The sequence below is a fragment of the Panulirus ornatus genome, chromosome 46 (assembly GCF_036320965.1).
Source record: "Panulirus ornatus isolate Po-2019 chromosome 46, ASM3632096v1, whole genome shotgun sequence".
Taxonomy (NCBI): domain Eukaryota; kingdom Metazoa; phylum Arthropoda; class Malacostraca; order Decapoda; family Palinuridae; genus Panulirus; species Panulirus ornatus.
In genome coordinates this window covers 7,779,228-7,805,011 of record NC_092269.1, presented here as the reverse complement: position 1 = coordinate 7,805,011, position 25,784 = coordinate 7,779,228, and the positions used below count along the sequence as shown (strand labels likewise).

At 51.7% G+C, this 25,784-nt stretch overlaps 1 protein-coding gene across 1 annotated transcript in view; it reads right to left on the bottom strand.

The window, feature by feature from the left end:
• Positions 1–25,784, bottom strand: part of LOC139763114 (A disintegrin and metalloproteinase with thrombospondin motifs 14-like) — a 155,958-nt gene that overhangs the window by 119,393 nt on the left and 10,781 nt on the right. Inside the window, 1 exon segment of the mRNA XM_071688772.1 lies at positions 25,564–25,718. Within this exon segment, the coding sequence (XP_071544873.1) occupies positions 25,564–25,718 (155 nt within the window).

Here is a 25,784-nt window from a genome sequence, read left to right as displayed (position 1 = left end):
GGGAGGGGAGAGGAGTGGAGCGCGCTCTGAACACCCCTCCTCCCCTCCCCCTTTTTCCCCAGTGACCCACTGTGAACCAGCATCCTACACACACACACACACACACACACACACACACACACACGTGTGGCCATGGAGCCACGAGACAGTGTGGCCCTGGAGGCCGCCATGGGCCAGTGTGGCCCTGGAGGCCACCACGGGCCAGTGTGGCCATGGAGGCTAAAACCACTGTGGCCCTGGAGGGCTGTCTGTAGGGCCACCATGGGCCCCTATTCTCTCCCCACATCTCCACTATCCCACAGGTGGACAGACCTAGCCCCAGGGCCCGTGTTGACATACGGTCATGGGGGCCCCCGTTAACCCGGCCCTCTCTACACACGTACACGTGTGTGTGTGTGTGTGTGTGTGTGTGTGTTGGGGGAGGGGGAAGGAAGAGGGGGTGAGGGCCCCCTGCTCACATGTCCCCGGGCCCTGTGACGTGACCGGCCGGCCATGTTGCACACTAATGGCCCCATGATTACGTCATTAGACACTTGGGGGGGAGGGGGGGTGGGGGGACATTACGTAGGTAAACACAGTTATTTCAAGAGCGAGATTAGGACCATGGCTCCACGTACAACAAACCCCCCCTAACCCCTTAACCCCCATTAACCCCATAACCCCCCTAACCCCTTAACCCCCTAAACTCCTTAACCCCGCCTTAACCCCATAACCCCCCTAACCCCTTAACCCCCTAAACTCCTTAACCCCGCCTTAACCCATAACCCCCTAGCCCCTTAACCCCCTAAACCCCTTAAACTCCTTAACCCCCCTTAACCCATAACCCCTTAACCCCCTAAACCCCTTAACCCCCCCCCCCGTGACCTTCTGCATTACTCTAACTTTCAAGATCAAAATAATGGCCAGAGTTTTTGCACAATTTCTTTTTTTTTTCCCTCAAATATTCAGGGGTGATTATTCACGTGGCGGCACGTGCGTGCATGATGATTCACGGCACGTGGCGCCACGTGCGTGTATGATGATTCAAGGCACGTGGCAGCACGTGCGCGCATGATGATTCAAGGCACGTGGCGGCACGTGCGCGCATGATGATTCAAGGCACGTGGCAGCATGTGCGCGCGTGATGATTCAAGGCATGTGGCAGCACGTGCGTGCATGATGATTCAGGGCACGTGCGTGCATGATGATTCAAGGCACGTGGCAGCATGTGCGCGCATGATGATTCAAGGCACGTGGCAGCATGTGCGCGCATGATGATTCAAGGCACGTGGCAGCATGTGCGCGCATGATGATTCAAGGCACGTGGCAGCATGTGCGCGCATGATGATTCAAGGCACGTGGCAGCATGTGCGCGCATGATGATTCAAGGCACGTGGCAGCATGTGCGCGCATGATGATTCAAGGCACGTGGCAGCATGTGCGCGCATGATGATTCAAGGCACGTGGCAGCATGTGCGCGCATGATGATTCAAGGCACGTGGCAGCATGTGCGCGCATGATGATTCAAGGCACGTGGCAGCATGTGCGCGCATGATGATTCAAGGCACGTGGCAGCATGTGCGCGCATGATGATTCAAGGCACGTGGCAGCATGTGCGCGCATGATGATTCAAGGTTGTTTACCAATTACATCATACGTGACCTTAAAATCATGCGACTCCAATTAGCATATTCAACAATGGTTCATCATGAGTACATGATGAACAGTGGGATGTTCATGGTGTTCATCATGATGAACAGTAGGATATTCACGGTGTTTATCATGATGAACAGTAGGTTGTTCATCATGATGAACAATAAGATGTTCACGGTGTTCATCATGATGAACAGTAAGATATTCATAGTGTTCATCATGATGAACAGTAGGATATTCACGGTGTTTATCATGATGAACAGTAGGATGTTCATGGTGTTCATCATGATGAACAGTAGGATGTTCATGGTGTTCATCATGATGAACAGTAGGATGTTCATCATGATGAACAATAAGATGTTCACGGTGTTCATCATGATGAACAGTAAGATATTCATAGTGTTCATCTTGATGAACAGTAGGATATTCACGGTGTTTATCATGATGAACAGTAGGATGTTCATGGTGTTCATCATGATGAACAGTAGGATATTTACGGTGTTTATCATGATGAACAGTAGGTTGTTCATCATGATGAACAATAGAATGTTCATGGTGTTCATCATGATGAACAGTAGGATATTCACGGTGTTTATCATGATGAACAGTAGGATGTTCATAGTGTTCATCATGATGAACAGTAGGATATTCACGGTGTTTATCATGATGAACAGTAGGATGTTCATAGTGTTCATCATGATGAACAGTAGGATATTCACGGTGTTTATCATGATGAACAGTAGGTTGTTCATCATGATGAACAATAGAATGTTCATGGTGTTCATCATGATGAACAGTAGGATATTCACGGTGTTTATCATGATGAACAGTAGGATGTTCATGGTGTTCATCATGATGAACAGTAGGATATTCACGGTGTTTATCATGATGAACAGTAGGTTGTTCATCATGATGAACAATAGAATGTTCATGGTGTTCATCATGATGAACAGTAGGATATTCACGGTGTTTATCATGATGAACAGTAGGATGTTCATGGTGTTCATCATGATGAACAGTAGGATATTCACGGTGTTTATCATGATGAACAGTAGGTTGTTCATCATGATGAACAATAGAATGTTCATGGTGTTCATCATGATGAACAGTAGGATATTCACGGTGTTTATCATGATGAACAGTAGGATGTTCATCATGATGAACAATAAGATGTTCACGGTGTTCATCATGATGAACAGTAAGATATTCATAGTGTTCATCATGATGAACAGTAGGATATTCACGGTGTTTATCATGATGAACAGTAGGATGTTCATGGTGTTCATCATGATGAACAGTAGGATATTCACGGTGTTTATCATGATGAACAGTAGGTTGTTCATCATGATGAACAATAGGATGTTCATGGTGTTCATCATGATGAACAGTAGGATATTCACGGTGTTTATCATGATGAACAGTAGGATGTTCATGGTGTTCATCATGATGAACAGTAGGATATTCACGGTGTTTATCATGATGAACAGTAGGTTGTTCATCATGATGAACAATAGAATGTTCATGGTGTTCATCATGATGAACAGTAGGATATTCACGGTGTTTATCATGATGAACAGTAGGATGTTCATCATGATGAACAATAAGATGTTCACGGTGTTCATCATGATGAACAGTAAGATATTCATAGTGTTCATCATGATGAACAGTAGGATGTTCATGATGAACAATAGGATGTTCATGGTGTTCTTGATGAACAGTAGAATGTTCATGGTGTTCACGCAGGCTGGCTGTATGGAGAACAGATCCAGGCGGGGCCTGTGGCTAGCATGGGCCAATCAACCTCTCACAGTGTTCTCATGTTCTCTCTCTCTCTCTCTCTCTCTCTCTCTCTCTCTCTCTCTGCGACACACATACCACCCATTTATCCCATTTACTAAAAGGTATCTCACCTTCGAATGCAATTTGGTTTAGGTATGTAGATGATGTTCTTTGTGTTTGGCCAACAAATGAAAATTTACAATTATTTCTCCCCTTACTTAACAATTTAGTACCTTCCATCAAATTTACTGTAGGGAATGAAAATAATGGTATATTTCCATTTTTAGATTGCATGATCCATAGACAAGGAAACAAGTTGAAGTTTAGCATATACAGAAAACCTACCAATGTATGCTCATATATCCATTATTACACATCTCAACATGACAGAGTTAAATTATCATCATTTCAATCTATGTTCCTTAGGGCATTACGTATTTGCAGTCCAGAGTTTATTGATGATGAGTTTGAGAAGATATATTCTATTGGATCTAAGTTAATGTACCCTAGATCTTTCATTGATAAATCCCTTAAGTTAGCCAAGAAATCATTTTATAGAGTTGAGCCCAAACCTCCCATTGACACCCAAGAATCTTTTAGTTCTCCCTTTTAATAATAATTTCACTTTACTTCCCATGTTGCTTAAATCCTTTATGGTAAATGTTGCCTTCAGCAACAACAATGCTATAAAAAAATATCTTAATCAGGAACTCTCTTGAAAATTCTCCTGGGTGCATCTTTAAAGTGCCATGTAGAAATTGTGATAAGTTTTATGTTGGTCAGACTGGTAAGGATCTTTCTGTTAGACTTAAGCAACATAAATATAGTATAAGAACGGGACAAGAATCAAATGCCTTGTTTAATCACGTTAAAAACCAAGATAATTGTATTGACTGGAGTAACGCCATCTCAGTTATTAACTCTAACTCCAGTACCACGAGAAATATCACTGAATCTTCTATTATCAAATACACAAAGAATTATAATCTTAATATTAGTGAAGATCTATTCAAAATGGATAACTTTATTGTTGATATAATTTGTAAACAATTCCCCTTCTTGTCCACATAATAAGTTTATGATACACTCGTTGTCTGTCTTGGACAATCACATGTTTACCAAATGGCGTCCTAGCTACGTCTCTTCGTTGTATATCAACTGACTGTTACATTTCTCTCTTGTGTCTCCCCTGATGATGTGATTATTACACGAAAGTGCAATATATATATATATATATATATATATATATATATATATATATATATATATATATATATATATATATATATATATATATCTGCACATTCGTACCCACGAACATACGTATACATACATGGAGCAACACGAGCGTAAAGCTCTCTCACCGTAACACACACACACACACACACACACACACACACACACACACACACACACACACACAAACACAGACACACACACACACACACACACACACACAAACAGTACTCAACTCGCAAGTAAACACAGGGTTTACGTTGTGGCGCCAATATTTGCAAATACATGCGAAAACAAACATACACACAATGGTAGGTGAGAGACAGATATATATATACATATACATATATATATATATATATATATATATATATATATATATATATATATATATATAGAGAGAGAGAGAGAGAGAGAGAGAGAGAGAGAGAGAGAGAGAGAGAGTGCTTTACCAGTCTTGCTCCCTCCCTGCTTCCCTCCCTCATGCATTCTACCAGTCTTGCTCTCACTCTCTCCCTCCCTCCCTGCCTCATGTATTCTACCAGTCTTGCTCCCTGCCTCTCTCCCTCATGTATTCTATCAGTCCTGCTCCTCCTCCCTGCCTCTACCCATCCTGCTCCTCCTCCCTGCCTCTACCCATCCTGCTCCTCCTCCCTGCCTCTATCCATCCTGCTCCTCCTCCCTGCCTCTACCCATCCTGCTCCTCCTCCCTGCCTCTACCCATCCTGCTCCTCCTCCCTGCCTCTACCCATCCTGCTCCTCCTCCCTGCCTCTACCCATCCTGCTCCTCCTCCCTGCCTCTACCCATCCTGCTCCTCCTCCCTGCCTCTACCCATCCTGCTCCTCCTCCCTGCCTCTACCCATCCTGCTCCTCCTCCTGCCTCTACCCATCCTGCTCCTCCTCCCTGCCTCTACCCATCCTGCTCCTCCTCCCTGCCTCTCCCCATCCTGCTCCTCCTCCCTGCCTCTACCCATCCTGCTCCTCCTCCCTGCCTCTACCCATCCTGCTCCTCCTCCCTGCCTCTACCCATCCTGCTCCTCCTCCCTGCCTCTACCCATCCTGCTCCTCCTCCCTGCCTCTACCCATCCTGCTCCTCCTCCCTGCCTCTACCCATCCTGCTCCTCCTCCCTGCCTCTACCCATCCTGCTCCTCCTCCCTGCCTCTACCCATCCTGCTCCTCCTCCCTGCCTCTACCCATCCTGCTCCTCCTCCCTGCCTCTACCCATCCTGCTCCTCCTCCCTGCCTCTACCCATCCTGCTCCTCCTCCCTGCCTCTACCATCCTGCTCCTCCTCCCTGCCTCTCCCCATCCTGCTCCTCCTCCCTGCCTCTACCCATCCTGCTCCTCCTCCCTGCCTCTACCCATCCTGCTCCTCCTCCCTGCCTCTACCCATCCTGCTCCTCCTCCCTGCCTCTACCCATCCTGCTCCTCCTCCCTGCCTCTACCCATCCTGCTCCTCCTCCCTGCCTCTACCCATCCTGCTCCTCCTCCCTGCCTCTACCCATCCTGCTCCTCCTCCCTGCCTCTACCCATCCTGCTCCTCCTCCCTGCCTCTACCCATCCTGCTCCTCCTCCCTGCCTCTACCCATCCTGCTCCTCCTCCCTGCCTCTACCCATCCTGCTCCTCTCTTGTGGTTATGTGATCAGTGTTGTAGCATAATAAACTCGGGTGGTCTACGTGATCACAAGAGCCAGTGTTATCCTGACTTACCCAGTGTGTGTGTCTGTGTCTGTGTGTGTGTGTGTGTGTGTGTGTGTGTGTGTGTGTGTGTGTGTGCGCGCAGCTCGACGCCAATGAGCCGTAACGTATAGACGAGATAATATGACACTCACACTGAACAGCCAACACCACCACTAGTGCAAAGCGTGGCCCTCCAACCCCCCAGGAGGATCGAACCCTGCATTGAATACCTGCACAACCCCCGAGCTGCCCCCACACACACACACACACATACACACACACAACGTCATAAACACGTCATCGTTTGTGCGCTTCGTGATTGGCCTGGCTCAGGTAAACATGTGTGTGTAAGTGTGTGTGTGTGTGTGTGTGTGTGTGTATGTGTGTGTGTGTGTGTTGTTTGTCTATGCTTGTGTATACGCGATTTCATGTACTTACGTACACGTGTGTAAGTACATGACCTCCCTGTCCCCTTCTTCTTGTCTTTAAACCTTTAAAAACAAAGGGATTTGAACCTTAAATAAGAATAGATCAGTGATACTCGTATAATAATTATGAGTGCCGAGGAGGGAGGGAGGAAGGGAGGGAGGCGCGTGCGTGTGTGTGTGTGTATGTGTGTGTGTCTGTGCCAGGCAGGAGTGGTAGGTAGCCAAGTGGTTCGAGTGCATGTGATACACTCAAGACCCGGCCTGAGTGTCAACACACTCTGATGGTGTGTATAGTCTGTGGCGGTGGGGCAGGTCAGGGAGGGAGGGAGGGACGGTGTGAGGGAGGGAGGGTCAGCTGCGCGCGCACAGGAGGGCAACACTGACTCTCCCAGGGTGCCTTACTGTATGAAGGAGGGGTGTGGGGGAGGGAGCAGAGGGGAAGGGCCCACACGCCCCCTCCCCCTTCTCTCTCTCTCTCTCTCTCTCTCTCTCTCTCTCTCTCTCTCTCTCTCTCTCTGTCTCACACGACGTCTGGACAATGTAGACCTTGTTACATGGTAACTAGTGGACGGCTGCGTGACTGGTGGTCCATGTCGTGGTGTTGCTGGAGGGGAGTGGAGGGAGGTGTGGAGGGGTGGGGAGGGAGGGGAGTTGGAGGGGAGGGGATAGGTAGGCGGGAGAGGGGTTTAAATGAAGCCGAGAGAGAGAGAGAGAGAGAGAGAGAGAGAGAGAGAGAGAGAGAGAGAGAGAGAGAGAGAGAGAGAGAGAGAGAGAGAGAGAGAGGTGGTCTTGGAGGTGAGACACGGTTGGGGGTGGTCGATCTTGGAGGTGGAGGTGGGGAGGATGGATGAATGTTACTGTCTGACATGGTGTTGGAGGAGGAGGAGAGGTGGTCGGGCTAAGGCGTGACCTTGGAGGTTGGCTTGGGTTGAAGTGTGGTCCTGGAGGCATATGATAGGCAGGGAGGGGCCTGACCTTGGAGGTGGGGTGAGTGAAAGTGCCCCTGGAAACGGGGGGGCTGGGTCCGGTTGAGGGAAGGAGTCGATACTGGGATCATCTCCAGCGATGTCATGAGCTATGAAAAAACACCGCAGGTGATCGAGCCATCTTCACGTGAGTGGCTGGGGTGGTGGGTGGTTGGTGGTCATCCACCAGAGTGGAATGGTCATTACGACCCACCTGGCCATCCAGGGTTCTGGGATGTCTAAAAGTGACCGAAGATCAAAGGTGAAATGCCCTAGAGAGAGATATGACGATCCTGCAATAACTGGAGGAGGTCCAGGATTCCTTTTTCATGGGAGAGGGGAAGAGGCCCGCTATAAGATCCTGGGGTACCTGGAAGCCATCAACTATCATGGGATGGCTGGAATGATGATGATGGAGCATTCGTGGGAATAATAGCTGGGTGGTGGTTGCGGGCGGGCGGGCGGGCGGGCGGCCCAGGAAGCTCAAAAGAGGAGCGTGGCGAGCAAAGACAGAGATGGAAGGTGGTCGATTCTTCACCACGGCGAGGCGAATGATCGGTTCCAGGGGCGCGCGCCCCCCGGGGAGGATCTTCAGTGGGAGTTTATGGTCCTTGGGAGGGTATTGGGTAGCCAGCAGACCAGCCGGCTGTCACCTGACGAAGGTGGGGACGACGACGAAGGGGACGAGGAAGGGGGACGGCGACGACGCCCCTGACGCACCAGCGTCCTTCCCCCTGGTAGCCCACACCACCACCACCGCAAAATGTGTCCTCAACCCAGCTAGGACGACTGAGTGAGCCGCCACCATACCATCTTTCTACCCTTCACTGCGTCGAACCCCGCGCCCACCTCCCTGCTGGCACGAGCGAGCCAAGCCGCTGCCAACGTACCCTTCCCTCCTGTATTATGACATGCTATGCATTTCATGTAACCTTCCCACTCTTTGATTCTCTGAGGTGAAAAGGTTCCCCTTTCCCACACACACACACCTTCAGAGTCCACTAGGCGCCCACATGTCCATCCCTTCCCTCACGTACTGTACCCACTGAAATGCTCTAGATTTGCCCCCTTCCCCCCAACATTCCACCTTCTGCCACCCATCACCCATGTAACCCTACACCTGAGCTAGCACTGAAATGCTTGAAGTCCGACATACGTGTTCTGGTGAGGAAATAATTGAACTTAACCAGCATGGGTTCGATTCCTTCCTGGGCACGGGCAGTCCCAGGTGTTCATCCTTCCCACGGGGGCTGGTCACTGAAGAGTTACCTGGCTTAGGCTGGAGTGTGTGTGTGTGTGTGTGTGTGTGTGTGGCTATACCTCACCACAAACACACTAGGTCATGAGTCCTAACATAATTTTTTTCACGAAACCAGACGAGGCTGCCGGGCTATGGCTCCTGGCCTGACATCCTCACACACACACACACACACGACCACCACACCCTAACCTCCTCATCCATATGTATACATACCCTACCCAGCCAGACCCTGGTCAGCCAGAGACTATACTCTCACACCTACACATTGAGTGCAGAGGGAATAATGATGGAGCAACACCGGCGAAGGACACTGGTACAGCGAGAGCCGTTCCTCCCTCCGCCATGTAGGGCGTCGTGATCACCACCCACAGACATACAGAGGCCGCACACATAAGACAATTGGGGCGTCGCCATCTACGGCACACATGATCCCCTGACGGACGCGCTCGCTCGCTATGGACATCTCTATTTCAAACTCGCAATCGGACGATCGGTCGTCGTCAGCGGAGAAGGTCGCCCGCTGGATCAATCGCTGTCTCTGGGGATCACAGCCACGACCAAGGGGTAAACACCGACCGTCCAGCGACACACAGACACACACACACACACACACAGCCTCGCTGCTGGCCAAATGGCCGGAGGAAAACGACCACTGAGCAACATACGATCAAGTGATGTTTCACCAGGCGTCGCGGGGCGGCTGTACACACACACACACCACACACACACACGAAGATGTTGTCGTCCTGTACACAACGGTGACGAGGGTCGTTCAACGGAAGGGAAAAAAAATCAGATGGGTCGTTCGCCATACGAATTGGGTGAGGTACTCCTCCCTCACAGTTCTTACGAGGGAGGGGTCGTCAGAAAACTGGAGTGGGGGAGGGAGGGGGTGGATTCTGAGGGGAGTTTCTGGGGTGTTTGTGTGGGGGGGAGAGGAGGGTTATCTGGGGCTGGGGGTGGAGGCTGCATCCGAGACAATACCTGGGGTGTATGCAGGAGGCTCCTGGGGTGTGAGCGAGGGAGTTTTACATACACCACAAAGAGCACTGTACACCAGGTGTGTGTGTGTGTGTGTGTGTGTGTGTGTGTGTGTGTGTGTGTGTGTGTGTGTGTGTGTGTGTGTGTGTGTGTGTGCATCCCAGGCAAGACAGCACCTGGGGTTCATGACTCCTCCTGTGTCATGTGACATCCACGACAACATTAAGGGCGTCAGGCATGTCAGTTGGTTGGTTGGTGGTGGTTAAGGCGGTGTTCCTTGGTATTGTATATACATATATAGACCTTAATGCACAGAACACCCAACACATCAGGTTCTATAAGCATGGAGCTTGGCTGGCTTACCCATCCCCCATATAGAAGGAGGTGGTGGTATGATGGGTGAGTATGGGGGAGTAGGACAGACTGGATTCTCCGTCCCCCCCCCATATATAATGGGTAGTAGTATGGTGGATGAGTATTGGGGGGGTTGTCTGGCTGGCATGTCCCCCCACATATATAATGGGTGGTGGTATGATGGCGAGTATGGGGCGGGGGTAGTGATGGATGAGTATGGGGCGGGGGTAGTGATGGGTGAGTATGGGGCGGGGGTAGTGATGGGTGAGTATGGGGCGGGGGTAGTGATGGGCCAGCATGGGGCGGGGGTAGTGATGGGTGAGTATGGGGCGGGGGTAGTGATGGGTGAGTATGGGCGGGGGTAGTGATGGGTGAGTATGGGGCGGGGGTAGTGATGGTGAGTATGGGGCGGGGGTAGTGATGGGTGAGTATGGGGCGGGGGTAGTGATGGGTGAGTATGGGGCGGGGGTAGTGATGGGTGAGTATGGGGCGGGGGTAGTGATGGGTGAGTATGGGGCGGGGGTAGTGATGGGTGAGTATGGGGCGGGGGTAGTGATGGGTGAGTATGGGGCGGGGGTAGTGATGGGTGAGTATGGGGCGGGGGTAGCTGAGGCCAGGCTGGGTGCCCCATTCAGTGATGCATGGTCATGATGGGTGTGATGGGGCAACACATCATCTCCCCTTCCCCCAGCAGGAGACAGACCTCATGGGGCGCGCGCGCGGGGCCGGCCGCTGCCCCCATTAGCTGCTAACGCGATGGAATATAGAGCTATACATTCACGGGTGAGTCCTGGGTGAGGCGAGGATGAACGATGGGTGAGTGATGGGTGAGGCAGGGGGAATGTGTGTGTGTCGGGGGGGGGGGGCGCAAACACATAGATGGGCCCCATGCAGAGGGAATTATGAGGATGGGATCCCCAGACAAAGCTTTAAGAGTATGGCTCCCCCCAGAGAGAGAGAGAGAGAGAGAGAGAGAGAGAGAGAGAGAGAGAGAGAGAGAGAGAGAGAGAGAGAGATGATGTGTGTATGATCCCCAGAGAGAACTTTATGCATGGCTCCCAGGCAAACTTTAAGTATGGTCCCCCCCAGAGAAAGCTATGTGTATGGCTCCCCCCCAGAGAAAGCTATGTGTATGGCTCCCCCCAGAGAAAGCTATGTGTATGGCTCCCCCCCAGAGAAAGCTATGTGTATAGCTCTCCCCCCCAGACAAAGCTATGTGTATGGTTCTACCCTCCCCCCAATCCCCAGAGAGAGAGCTGTAATCACAACTTACCAAGACAAACCCGTATACACGACCCCCAGACAGAGGCACAGGTATGGTCCTCTCCAGACAAAGACCATACACCCCCCCCCCCTCACCACTCACCAGACCCCAACATGGTCTTCGACCACTCACCAGACCCCAACATGGTCTTCGACCAGTAGTTATGCATCGACCATATTGACAGTTGTGAGGGAGGAGGGAAGGGGGGAGAGGGGGAGGGGGGCTTGAGACTGGCCCAGAGCTATGGCCCAAAGACGGAGACAGATGACCTGGTCGTCTGGTATGTGAGGTAGCAGCCAAGCCAGATGGACGGACGGACGGACGGGCGGACAGACGGGGCCTCAGTGACAGGTGGTGAGGTGGAGTGTGACCTGTGTGGAAGGGGGGAGGACTCAATCCACCTCCACAGACCGGAGCCAGGGGTGGAGAGTGTGTGGTGGAGGAAGGAGGGAGGAGGTGTCTGCCTGGGGTATGTGTTGCCGAGGGGTGGGTGTTGGCGGAGTGGCGTGGTGTGCGTGGCGTGGTGGTGGTGTGTGTGGCGTGGTGGTGTGGTGTGGTGTGGTGTGGTAGTGGCGTGGTGTGGTTGGTGGTGTGGTGGTTGGTGTGGCGTGGGTGGTGTGGTGATGTGGTGTGGCGTGTGTGTGTGGCGTGGTGTGGCGTGGTGGTGTGGCGTGGTGGTGGTCGTGGGTGGTGTGTGTGTGGTGTGTGTGCGTGGTTGTTGGTGGTGGTGTGGTGTTGTGTGTGGTGGTGTGGTGTAGTGTGTGGTGGTGTGTGTGGTGTGGTTGGTGGTGTGGTGTGGGCGTGGCGTGGTGTGGCGTGGTGTGGCGTGGTGTAGTGTAGTGTGGCGTTGGTGTGGTGTGAGAACATCATCGGGTCGCCTGCTGCCCTTGGTTTGTTTACACACGCTGGGCCTGCTGAACCCCGAACCCCCAAGTCCGGGGGAGAGAGAGAGAGAGAGAGGGAGAAACCCCACGTAGCCTGAATCCCCCTTCCCTCCCCACCACCAACACACAACTACACCATACTGCTGCTACAGCTGCTGCTACACCTGCTGCTACACCTGCTGCTACACCATGGTCAGCAATAACAACACCTACTCCCTCTCCTCCCTCACAGATACACTGTGACGTGGTGAACACGACGGTGTGGCCACACCTCGTCCCAGATGAGGAGGAGGATCATAATGATATTAATGACTCCCTCCTCCTCCTCCTCCTCCTCCTTTTCTTCCTCTTCCTCTTCCACCTCCCTCCTCTTCTTCCTCCTCCTCCTCCTCTTCCTCTTCTTCCTCTTCCTCTTCTTCCTCCTCCTCCTCCTCGTCCTCTTCCTCCTCCACCTCTTCCTCTGCCTCCTCTTCCTCTTCCTCCTCATCCTCCACCTCTTCCTCCACCTCCTCCTCTTCCTCCTCCTCCTCCTCCTCCTCCTCTGTCACTACCGAAACAAGCACGAAGCCCTCCAGTCATGACCTGTCATGTAACACAAGTGAATCATAATCATGTCATCACCTGAAGGTGGAAATGATTAACGTACATACACGAGTCGTCGTCGTCGCTGCAGTGAAGCGATATGGGCAAAGAGGCGGGAGTGGACTGACGACACCAGTGGCTCTCGAGGTCCCTGCCCTGGCTCACGAGACGAGAAGACTTATGCACATATGTACGTACGTATATATCCCCACCCCCCCCCCCTCTCTCTCTCTACCCTGCGGGGGCGTAGAGGTCATACCTCCAGTGGTCATCACTGGGATGGTGACCTTTACAGACCAGAGCCCGCATAACCCATCAGTATATATCTTTTTTGCCCCGCCCGAGGTGATGTGTGGCTCTTGTGGTGTGCTGGTACACCATCATATGTATATGTGTGTGTGTGTGTGTGTGTGTGTGTGTGTGTGTTGTGTGTGGTGTGTGTGTGTGTGTGTGTGTGTGTGTGTGTGTGTGTGTGTGGTGTGTGTGTGTGTGTTGTGTGTGTGTGTGTGTGTGTGTGTGTGTGTGTGTGAAGTTTGCTGGTATTGTACGCAACGTCAAAGAGTATTATAACGTCAGATTCCTGCTATAAAATCAACTCTCATGTAAATTTCCAGTTAACATACGTAATGTGTATATATATATATGTGTGTGTGTATATATGTACAGGGTTGGGAGGGGGGGGGGGGGGGCTCTGGCGCGGGAGATACGCCAGCATCACACAAGTACACACTGCCCACCATCATCCACCCTTCCCCCAGCCCTGATGCATTAATTATATGTTCATATTTCAATTATAATTCTTTTGCCCTCCGTATTACCATGTGTGTGTGTGTGTGTGTGTGTGTGTGTGTGTGTGTGTTACGGGGAGAGAGTTTTACACTCATGTTGCCCCGTCTCTTGTCTCTCTCTCTCTCTCTCTCTCTCTCTCTCTCTCTCTCTCTCTCTCTCTCTCTCTCTCTCTATATATATATATTATTATATATATATATATAATATATATATATATATAAATATATATATATATATATATATATATATATATATATATATATATATATATATATATATATATATATATATATATATATCTGGAGTGAACCAGGGCATGTGAAGCGTCTGGGGTAAACCATGAAAAGGTCTGTGGGGTCTGGGTGTGTGTGCAGGGAGCTGTGGTTTCGGCGCATTACACAAGGCAGCTGGAGACTTGAGTGTGAACGAATGTGGCCTTTGTTGTCTGTCCTCATGGCGCTACCTCGATGAAGCAGGGGAAACGGCGATGCCGTTCTCCTGTGTGGGGCTCGGCTGCGACACTAAATGAACCAGTGGAAAAGTTATGGTCCATCTTCTGTCTCGTTCACATTGGCCCTTCCCACATGTTCCTCCCTCTCCCTCCCACACCCTGGTGTACTCCCGTCTCCTCCCCTCACACTGCTCCTCCTCTCCCTCCCACACCCTGGTGTACTCCCGTCTCCTCCCCTCACACTGCTCCTCCTCTCCCTCCCACACCCTGGTGTACTCACGTCTCCTCCCCTCACACTGCTCCTCCTCCTCCCACACCCTGGTGTACTCACGTCTCCTCCCCTCACACTGCTCCTCCTCCCCTCCCACACCCTGGTGTACTCCCGTTTCCTCCCCTCACACTGCTCCTCCCCCTCCCACACCCTGGTGTACTCACGTCTCCTCCCCTCACACTGCTCCTCTCCCTCCCACACCCTGGTGTACTCACGTCTCCTCCCCTCACACTGCTCCTCTCCCTCCCACACCCTGGTGTACTTTTTTATTCTTGGGCAGCTGGTCTGTCATATACCCACAACCATCCATACAGCTGGTGGTGGTGTGTGTGTGTGGGTGTGTGTGGGTGTGTGGTGTGTCTGTAGGTGGGTGTGTGGTGTGGTGGTGGTGTGTGGGGTGTGGGTGGTGTGGTGGTGTGTGGTGTGGTGTGTGGTGGTGGTGGTGGTGGTTGTGTGTGTGGTGTGGTGTGGTGGTGTGGGTGGTGTGGTGGTGTGTGGTGGTGGGTGGGGTGGTGGGTGTGTGGTGGTGTGTGGTGGTGGTGTGTGGTGGGTGTGGTGTTGTGGTGTGTGGTGTGTGGTGTGTGGTGGTGTGGTGGTGTGTGGTGGGGGTGGTGGTGGTGTGTGGTGGTGGTGGTGGTGGTGTGTGGTGTGTGGTGGTGTGGTGGTGGTGGTTGTGGGTGGTGTGGTGGTGGTGGTTGTGGGTGGTGTGGTGGTGGTGTGTGGTGGTGTGTGTGTGGTGTGGTGGTGTGTGGTGTTGTGGTGGTGTGTGGTGGTGTGGTGTGGTGGTGGTGTGTGGGTGGTGGTGTGTGGTGTGTGGTGGTGTGGTGTGTGTGTGGTGGTGGTGTGGTGGTGTGTGGGTGGTGTGTGGTGGTGTGTGGTGGTGGTGTGTGGTGTGTGGTGTGTGGTGGTGTGTGTGGTGGTGGTGTGGTGGTGTGGTGTGTGGTGGTGTGTGTGGTGGTGTGTGTGGTGGTGTGTGTGGTGGTGTGTGGTGGTGTTGTGTGTGGTGGTGTGGTGGTGTGTTGTGGTGTGTGGTGTGGTGTGTGTGTGATGCTGGTGTGTGGTGGTGTGTGGTGTGTGGTAGTGTGTGTGGTGTGTTGGTTGGTGTGTGGTTGTGTTGTGTGGTGTGTGGTTGTGTGTGTGGTGGTGTGTGGTGGTGTGTGGTGGTGTGTTTGCTGTTGTGTGATGCTGGTGTGTGGTGGTGTTGTGTGTGTGTGGTAGTGTGGTGTGTGTGGTGTGTGTGGTGGTTGTGTGTGGATGGTGTGTGGTGGTGTGTGGTGGTGGTGTGTGGGGTGTGTGGTGTGTGGTGTGTGGTGGTGTGTGGTGGTGTGGTGGTGTGTGTGGTGGTGTGTGGTGGTGTGTGTGGTGGTGTGTGTGGTGGTGTGTGGTGTGTGGTGGTGTGTGGTGGTGGTGTGTGGTGGTGGTGTGTGGTGTGTGGTGTGTGGTGGTGTGTGGTGGTGTGGTGTGTGGTGGTGTGTGGTGGTGTGTGGTGGTGGTGTGTGGTGGTGTGTAAAGATAAGATCTGTAGTAACGATGTATCTTTGCGTCACGTCTGTGTGGGTTGCGATGCCGTGGTCGTGGTGCCGGTACAGGGGGACCTGTCCTGTGTACACGCCGAGTACCTGTGGTCTCTCCACCACACACTTGTCTATCGCCACTGGAATCTAAATTCATCAAGGTTGTCTATTTATAGACGTACGTGTGTGTGTGTGTGTGTGTGTGTGTGTGTTGGGGAGAGAGAGAGAGAGAAGAGAGAGAGAGAGAGAGAGGGAGGGGGGGTGCGAAACCACACACACTCCTCCGTCTCTCTCTCTCTCCCCTTGGGGCACCTCCCCTGGTAACAGGAGGGGGGCGCGCACCGACGGGCACAGCCCCTCCCTCCCTCACCTGGTCACACCTGGTCACCCACACACCCCGTGTAACCCCATGGTCTGTCAGGCCCGCCGTCGTTTTACATGCTAATGTTGAAGACAACCCAGTCTGTTCACAGCATACATTACCCACCCCACCTAACCTGCAACGAGTCTGGGGGCCCCGAACGCGGTACGACCCTTGCATTAACAAAATCCCACTGTAGGGATGCATGCTAATCCCACCTCCCCAGCCAAGCACAAGGCTACATCCACCACACACCTGCTCCCGCTCCCCCTTCATCCACCTGCTGCTCATGTTCACGGACACACACACGGTGTGTGTGTGTGGTGATGGGACGTATCCACTCACCACACCTTTTCCTTCTTCCCCTCTTACGCCACTGTCATGGACGGGAACCCCCCCTTCGCCCCCTTCGCTCCGTTAATACGAGGATAGAACAGGGACGTCTTGCTGGACCAACTCCCTGGTGATGAGAATGCCATGAAGTGAGAGATGATCACACACACACACACACACACACACACACACACACCACACACACACACACACACACACACACACACGACACCCCCTTCCCCCCCAGCGCCGCCCGACCTACCTACCACAAGCTTATGTCTCATCAGAACGCCATAATCTGTAAGGGAATCTAATGATCTTATAATTCACTTCACCACAAGACCACAATATGATTACAATTACCGAGTCGTCGTGTTCCAGAGGGCCGAGGTAAGCAGTGTCTCTTCGCGGGAGGCGCTTTTCAAAAGGAACTCGAAAGCACAAGAAATAGAAGGAAGACCTGACAAATGATAAACTAGTCGAATAGCTGGTCATTGCTTCCCAAGGACATGATGAAGTACATGAGAGAGAAGATATAGAAACACGGAACTTCACATCGGTTTAAAACAGTGAAGCGCCCGCCTTGCTGCAGGACCCGTCACAGCCACAACTCCTGGTGCAGGCGACGCCCTTCCTCCTCCTCTCCTCCTCACTCCTCGCTCCGCTCATCACGTCATGAAGCGACCACCATCCCCCTCCAATAATGATGAGCTCCACACACACACACACACACACACACACCTGCTCTTGATATGCCAAGAGGGAGGGTGGGAGGGAGGGAGACCGCCAACCATCCTTGAACAACTTTCGGAACTTGGCTCTGTGGCGTCAACTGCTGGGGCTGGATCGCAGACACCAGGTCAGACCTCCACACTGAGGTCTTAGTTCAGCGACGACGCCTTCGGCGAGTCTCTTCCCTTTTGCCCCAAGGGGGGGCCGGCGCTATTGGTCGTCCCCTCCCAATCCTCCCCCAGCGCCAAAACTAATCCGCGCTCTTACGCACGGCCCTCAACACCGACCTCCATCGCAATGTTGATCTTCCTCCACACTGACGCCACCTGTCGAAGCACCGACTCCCCCTTGGGGAGACATGCAAGTCCCCTCCTCCTCCACGACAGGTCTCACACACTCAGCCACTCCACCCAGCGTAGCCTTGGCGTGAGCAATAATCCCAAGGGGGGAAAGTCCTACCTCAAGACGATCGTTTTGGGAATGAGAATGGCTTCCCTCTTCAGCCCCAGCGAAGTCCAAGGGACTCCACAACTTTCATAGCTCCTGCCGAGGTACTGAAGCCAGCAGTAAGGTCCTTGGTGGCCTAAACTCCCCCTCACCGTTGGTGACCTCACGGGTAGCGAGGGAGTGAGGAAGGGCGTCAGTGTCAACACAGCCAGGTGTGGGTACACAGTGTGGGTACAACCTGTAATCACCGACCTAGGTGTTCAAGATAGTCCCTTTGGGCGGTCCGTAACTTGTCACCTTCCCTTTGATGTGGCTCCAAATACAGCCGTGGTGTCTCACCTTAAGTTCTCGTGCGACGTCTGAGGTCGTAAATATGAGAGCTGGGTTTACACTCCCTTCAGTCTGACTTGATCAACGGGCCTCAGTGGTACACTTCCCCCCGTGCCGGATACCTCACATCAGCTCCTAGCTTGGCCCACACCTCGTTACCACTGACCCCCTCCACCCCAGCACCTCCCGATATGAAAGTAACTCGTTACCATCCCACTCGGACACCGCTTCAGTAGTTAGATAATATAGCGTCTACGGCCTCGTACTCCCTCCCGGTCATATACACGCCAATGCGTCTCACGTTGTCAACGGGCGCTAGCAATCTCGTCCCCCTTCCCGCTGATGGTCCACTTCGTCCCACTGTGACCTGTGTGTGTGTGTGACCTCTGTGTGTGTGTGTGACCTGTGTGTGTGTGTGTCTGTGTGTGTGTGTGTGTACACAGCATTTCCCTCATACCACTCAGGGAACCCGTCCTACTCCGACCCTTGATTCTCCCTCACTCCAAACCGAAGCTCGTGATGGTTCACAAGGAACACAAGTGCCTTGCAAAAAAAAAAGGACCCCTTTCCCCTTCCACCACTCACACCCTGCTCCATGAAGACTACAATAATGCCTTCAATATTCTCAACGATCACCTCCTATGTTGGACACAGAGGCGTCATGACCAGGTGGATAACCTATGTCACATCCAGCTCGTGTGGCGCCGCCCCCAGCCCTCCTCCACACCAACACACTCTGATCACCTTCAAAAGCGTTGGTTCACGCCAGGGTCGCATCTGGGGGCGCCCCCGCGCCAGGGACCTTGTGTCTCAGTAGGGTTGTTCAAAGACCAGGGGCGCTCCACACGCCTCAAGTGTGTGGAGGGAAAGACCACCACATGACATGTACAATGCGCTACGCGATATTGTCGCTGCCAGAACACATGTGTGAGGGCGGGGTGTGTGTGTGTGAGGGCGGGGTGTGTGTGAGGGCGGGGTGTGTGTGAGGGCGGGGTGTGTGTGTTGTCCTGTATGTGGCAAGGAGTGTGATCTCCCCCACCCAAGCTGTCGCCAGCAGTCATGGTAGCTTGCAATGGTCCAGAATTTCACATTACTCTGACATACTCCATATATAGTATAATAAAATATATAAAATATATATATATATATATATATATAATATATTTAATATACTCTCTACTATCACATTCTGTATTGTCTACGATGGCTCCACCCTCTTCCGATGGGGTTCGAACCCTCTGGGTCCAAGGCACACATACACACGGGGGCCCCCTTCTCTCTCTCTCTCTCTCTCTCTCTCTCTCTCTCTCTCTCTAGCCCCACGGCCCGTGGTGAGCCAGACGCCCGTGACAGAGGAAGATTTCAGACCCGGAGCCCCGGCCTTCCTGTGACGACACCCCCCTCCGTCAGCCCAGCACTCGCTCCAGCACTTCTACCCCCCCTACATTAAACCATCAGTTCTACCCCCTACATTAAACCATCAGTTCTACCCCCTACATTAAACCATCAGTTCTACCCCCTACATTAAACCATCAGTTCTACCCCCTACATTAAACCATCAGTTCTACCCCCTACATTAAACCATCAGTTCTACCCCCTACATTAACCATCAGTTCTACCCCCTACATTAAACCATCAGTTCTACCCCCCTACATTAAACCATCAGTTCTACCCCCTACATTAACCATCAGTTCTACCCCTACATTAACCATCAGTTCTACCCCCTACATTAAACCATCAGTTCTACCCCCTACATTATACCATCAGTTCTACCCCCTACATTAACCATCAGTTCTACCCCTACATTATACCATCAGTTCTACCCCCTACATTATACCATCAGTTCTACCCCCTACATTATACCATCAGTTGTACCCCCTACATTAACCATCAGTTCTACCCCTACATTATACCATCAGTTGCTACCCCCTACATTATACCATCAGTTTCCTACCCCCTACATTAACCATCAGTTCTACCCCCTACATTAAACCATCAGTTCTACCCCCTACATTAAACCATCAGTTCTACCCCCTACATTAAACCATCAGTTCTACCCCTACATTAAACCATCAGTTCTACCCCCTACATTAAACCATCAGTTCTACCCCCTACATAAACCATCAGTTCTACCCCCTACATTAACCATCAGTTCTACCCCTACATTAAACCATCAGTTCTACCCCTACATTAAACCATCAGTTCTACCCCCTACATTAAACCATCAGTTCTACCCCCTACATTATACCATCAGTTCTACCCCCTACATTATACCATCAGTTCTACCCCTACATTAAACCATCAGTTCTACCCCCTACATTAACCATCAGTTCTACCCCCTACATTATACCATCAGTTCTACCCCTACATTAATACCATCAGTTCTACCCTACATTACCATCAGTTCTACCCCTACATTAACATCATTCTACCCCCTACATTATACCATCAGTTCTACCCCCTACATTAAACCATCAGTTCTACCCCTACATTATACCATCAGTTCTACCCCCTACATTATACCATCAGTTCTACCCCCTACATTATACCATCAGTTCTACCCCCTACATTATACCATCAGTTCTACCCCTACATTATACCATCAGTTCTACCCCCTACATTAAACCATCAGTTCTACCCCCTACATTATACCATCAGTTCTACCCCCTACATTAAACCATCAGTTCTACCCCCTACATTAAACCATCAGTTCTACCCCCTACATTAAACCATCAGCTCTACCCCCTACATTAAACCATCATTTCTACCCCCTACATTATGAATATTTACCCCTTCCCCTACACCGCTGGGTAAATATTTACCTTTCTCCTCTCTCACACTGTGTATATCTACCTCACTTCTCACTTCCAACGCGTAGGTATAATTTACCACACTCTCACACCCACACTGTCAGGGTGCTACAACTCTCACACCCACACTGTGAGGGTGCTACAACTCTCACACCCACACTGTGAGGGTGCTACAACTCTCACACCCACACTGTGAGGGTACCACAACTCTCACACCCACACTGTGAGGGTACCACAACTCTCACACCCACACTGTGAGGGTACCACAACTCTCACACCCACACTGTGAGGGTACCACAACTCTCACACCCACACTGTGAGGGTGCCACAACTCTCACACCCACACTGTGAGGGTACCACAACTCTCACACCCACACTGTGAGGGTGCCACAACTCTCACACCCACACTGTGAGGGTACCACAACTCTCACACCCACACTGTGAGGGTACCACAACTCTCACACCCACACTGTGAGGGTACCACAACTCTCACACCCCACACTGTGAGGGTGCCACAACTCTCACACCCACACTGTGAGGGTACCACAACTCTCACACCCACACTGTGAGGGTACCACAACTCTCACACCCACACTGTGAGGGTACCACAACTCTCACACCCACACTGTGAGGGTACCACAACTCTCACACCCACCACTGTGAGGGTGCCACAACTCTCACACCCACACTGTGAGGGTACCACAACTCTCACACCCACACTGTGAGGGTACCACAACTCTCACACCCACACTGTGAGGGTGCCACAACTCTCACACCCCACACTGTGAGGGTGCCACAACTCTCACACCCACACTGTGAGGGTGCCACAACTCTCACACCCACACTGTGAGGGTACCACAACTCTCACACCCACACTGTGAGGGTACCACAACTCTCACACCCACACTGTGAGGGTGCCACAACTCTCACACCCACACTGTGAGGGTGCCACAACTCTCACACCCACACTGTGAGGGTACCACAACTCTCACACCACACTGTGAGGGTAACCACAACTCTCACATCCACCTTGGCTACCACACTCCTCCCACACTTCATCCACAAACTCTCAAAACCCACACTCTGATCCAAATCTCACCACCACATTTCTCATCTCTCTCTCTCTCTCTCTCTCTCTCTCTCTCTCTCTCTCTCTCTCTCTCCCCTCACCATAAAACCAGTCAAACTCTCACCCAACACCACCATCACCTTTCACACACCCAAGTCAAATGTCGCACTACCTCCCAGTCACCACCTACTTCAGGCTATATATATATATATATATATATATATATATATATATATATATATATATATATATATATATATATATATATATATATATTTTCATGAGTCCCAAGGGGATATGAAACACAATAAGTTCCCAAGTGCACTTTGTGTAATAATCACATCATCAGGGGAGACACAAGAGAGAAATATAACAGTCAGTTGATATACAACGAAGAGACGAAGCTAGGACGCCACGCTACGTCTCTTCGTTGTATATCAACTGACTGTTATATTTCTCTCTTGTGTCTCCCCTGATGATGTGATTATGACACAAAAGAGCACTTGGGAACTTACCGTGTTTCATTTCCCCGTGGACTTATAGAAATGTATTAGATCACGCGCTCAATTGTCAAATAATACGCAACCACGATGCATCTTTCGTAAAGATGAATATTGCTGGTAAAGGGTTCACACACACACACACACACACACACACACACACACACACCAACACATCCCCAACCCCTCTTACCCACACGGAGTACCCCAGTGGCACCAGCACCATCCTTCTTATCCGTTTTCCTTTACCCAAACCTCGACATTCATGGAATAAATAAAAAAAATTACGAACACCGAATGAACGAAGATAAACTATAGGTAAAAAGAGAGATAATACATATATACAGCACATGGTTCAGTAAGTAATTAAAGAGATATTGAATAAATCTGTCTGAAAACACAAAAGCTAATAATAATAATGATAAGATATGACAATGCATACAACATCACAACGAGAGAAAGACATTAAGAATTCAAAGCCAGAGAAATCAGCTAGCGCGCGCGCGCTTACACACACACACACACACACACCACACACATGCAGCTAGGGTCAAATCCCCCTTCACCCCTTATGAGGCGCCATCCTGAAATCCCTCTCCTCTCGTCTGTTTTGCCCCCATTACATGGTGTGTGTATATATAGTGGGAAGACATACAATCTACCTCTCCTTTCCTCACTTCTCTCCTTCCAGTCACACATTCAGCTGGGGAACCCTGAACTCCGTGTCCTGGAAGACGGTCTGAGGGTCTGGAAAGACTCAACACCTTCATCTAAATAGAGTTCTTCCAAGTCTTCGTTGTTGGGAGTGGAAGTCGCACAAGTGAGTCCTCGAAGGTGCGCCATCCCCTGAGGGCTGGCCGCTGGTGAACTGCCACAAGAGACAGGCACAAGAAGTCGATTTCCCCCTCTCCTCTTTAACCCATGCTGATGATGGGGTTCGATTCCCTTTGGCACGACGGTTTCGATCCCATGAACGGCGAGCCGCTCCGGCTCCTTTGGGTAATAAGGGAATCCAAGGCCTTTTATAAAGGCGTTTGGCCTTTGACCTAAACACAACCCCCAAGGCTGGCGTAACGATCAAACAACTCCCGGTCATAAATTGTGAACAAAGCAGCTGCTCCATCATGCAAGGCCGTCATCTGTCACCCAAACTTGGGCTACGTGACACAAGGGGATGGTGTGTGTGCTACACCTTTCGTCTGTAGCCAGACGCCTCGGTGCAGCTGAGGGCGAGGTGTTCACTTCTTCTCTTGCGTGTTTTAAGGACCCTTAGCGTCCTTTTGAGACGCCCACGTCCTCCTAGCCTCCTCACACACCACCCGGGTCTAGGAACTGTGACTTGCAACTGGCACTCAAGAGCAGCGAACAGTGAGGCAAGTGTGAGGGAGGTTCTAACTGACACTCAGGACCGACGGAAGGTGGGTGGGTGGGTGCGTGGCGTGAACGCTGACAACTGATGCCTTCCAAACGACCCTAACTACTGCAGGAGGGAGGGCGGGCGAGCGAGCGACGTCTGTGATTGTGGCGGTGACGTACCGACAGCAGCATCCTGGGGGCTCCAATGAGCAGCCACTGAGGAGTCTTTCTTCGTCGTTCTGTCGTCGTCTTCGTCGTCGTCTTCGTCGTGGTGGTGATGGTGGTACTCCCAGCACTTCTCATGATCTCTCGTCTCGTCCTGGCTTGGTTTGAAGGCCTGGGAGACGCGAGAGAGAGAGAGAGAGAGAGAGAGAGAGAGAGAGAGAGAGAGAGAAGAGAGAGAGAGAGTGGGGGGGGAGGGGGGAGCATCATCATCGACTGGAGATAAGGGTCAATAAAAAGGAGGAAAGATAATGATATATAACCCAAAGCCATGACTATATACACTCCCCTTTGCTTCACGTCTCTATATAGAGTCATGACTGGCTCCCCCCCCCCTCACCACACACACACACACACACACACACACACACACACACACACGCGTGCGTGCGTGCGTGCGACCTCAAAACGCGTGGGTTGGCAAGTAAGGAGACGACATTAACAGTGGCCATTCCCACCACCAGCTCGCCCGGACCAATCGCCTCTAAATCCCTTTGCCCCGGCGCGGGAGCAAACCTCGCCTCTCCTCCATACCACACTGGCCAATAGTCTGGTTTGGGAAACCCGTAACTCCCGTACACCCGGAGCTGTCCATAACAATTTCACTCTCCTCTCTCTCTCTCTCTCTCTCTCGCCAACCTCTCCCTCACCGACTCCCCTCTCTCTCTCTCTCTCCCACACACACACACACACACACACACCAGACAAGTTATATACATTTGGGAAATACGTAAAATCAGTTTTAACTTATCTCCTTCGACGCAACGGAAAAAGAATTAGAATAGACACTTGGGGGTTGAGGAGAGGAGGGAGAGTCTTGGTAAATCCCATTCTGTCCTTTTTTTTCTATTTCCTTCCCACTGATAAGATAGAAGGAGGAGCAACAGGATATTCCCTCCCTGTAGGACATGTGAGGGGGAGCGCGAGAGGGGGTCATACACCCACCACCCATCTTCGGGTGATGGTCTGTGTGTAGCAGCTACCGCGATGGTCTGCGCCGGAGTCGTGGTGGCTCAGGGTGGCGCTGGCGCACTGACAGGGGTCCTGGAGGCTGACCCAGCCCAACCCAGCTGTCAACCTCCCCCAAAGGAGGCACCAAGCGCTGTCAACCTCCCCCATCCCTCCCAACCTCAAGAGGCACCACGCAGCTGGCTGGAGCGAGCCCCACGAGACCAGCCAGCTTCTTAGCCCAGCCCAGCTAAGCTGTTAGGACACGACCCTCCTCCCCAAGAGGACAACAGGAGGAGGAGGAGCCGCCGCTGGGGCTGGCTTGCTGGCGCCCCTCCGAGCCCCCTAAGACCATGTACAACGCGAGGCCAGGTCTACTCACGATGTTGAAGAGGGTGAAGACGTACTTCTCCACCTCGTCCTCGCCGTGGAAGGTGATGACGGTGTGGTCGACGGCCACCACCAGCTCCAGCCACTTCTGCGGGTCCGTCACGTTCGGCGACGGTCCCAGGGACACCTCCGTCAGCCCAGACGTCCCTGTAGGGCGGGAGGGAAGTGGAGGAAGGAGTGGATGAGTGAGTGAGTGTGGGGTATTAAGACAGC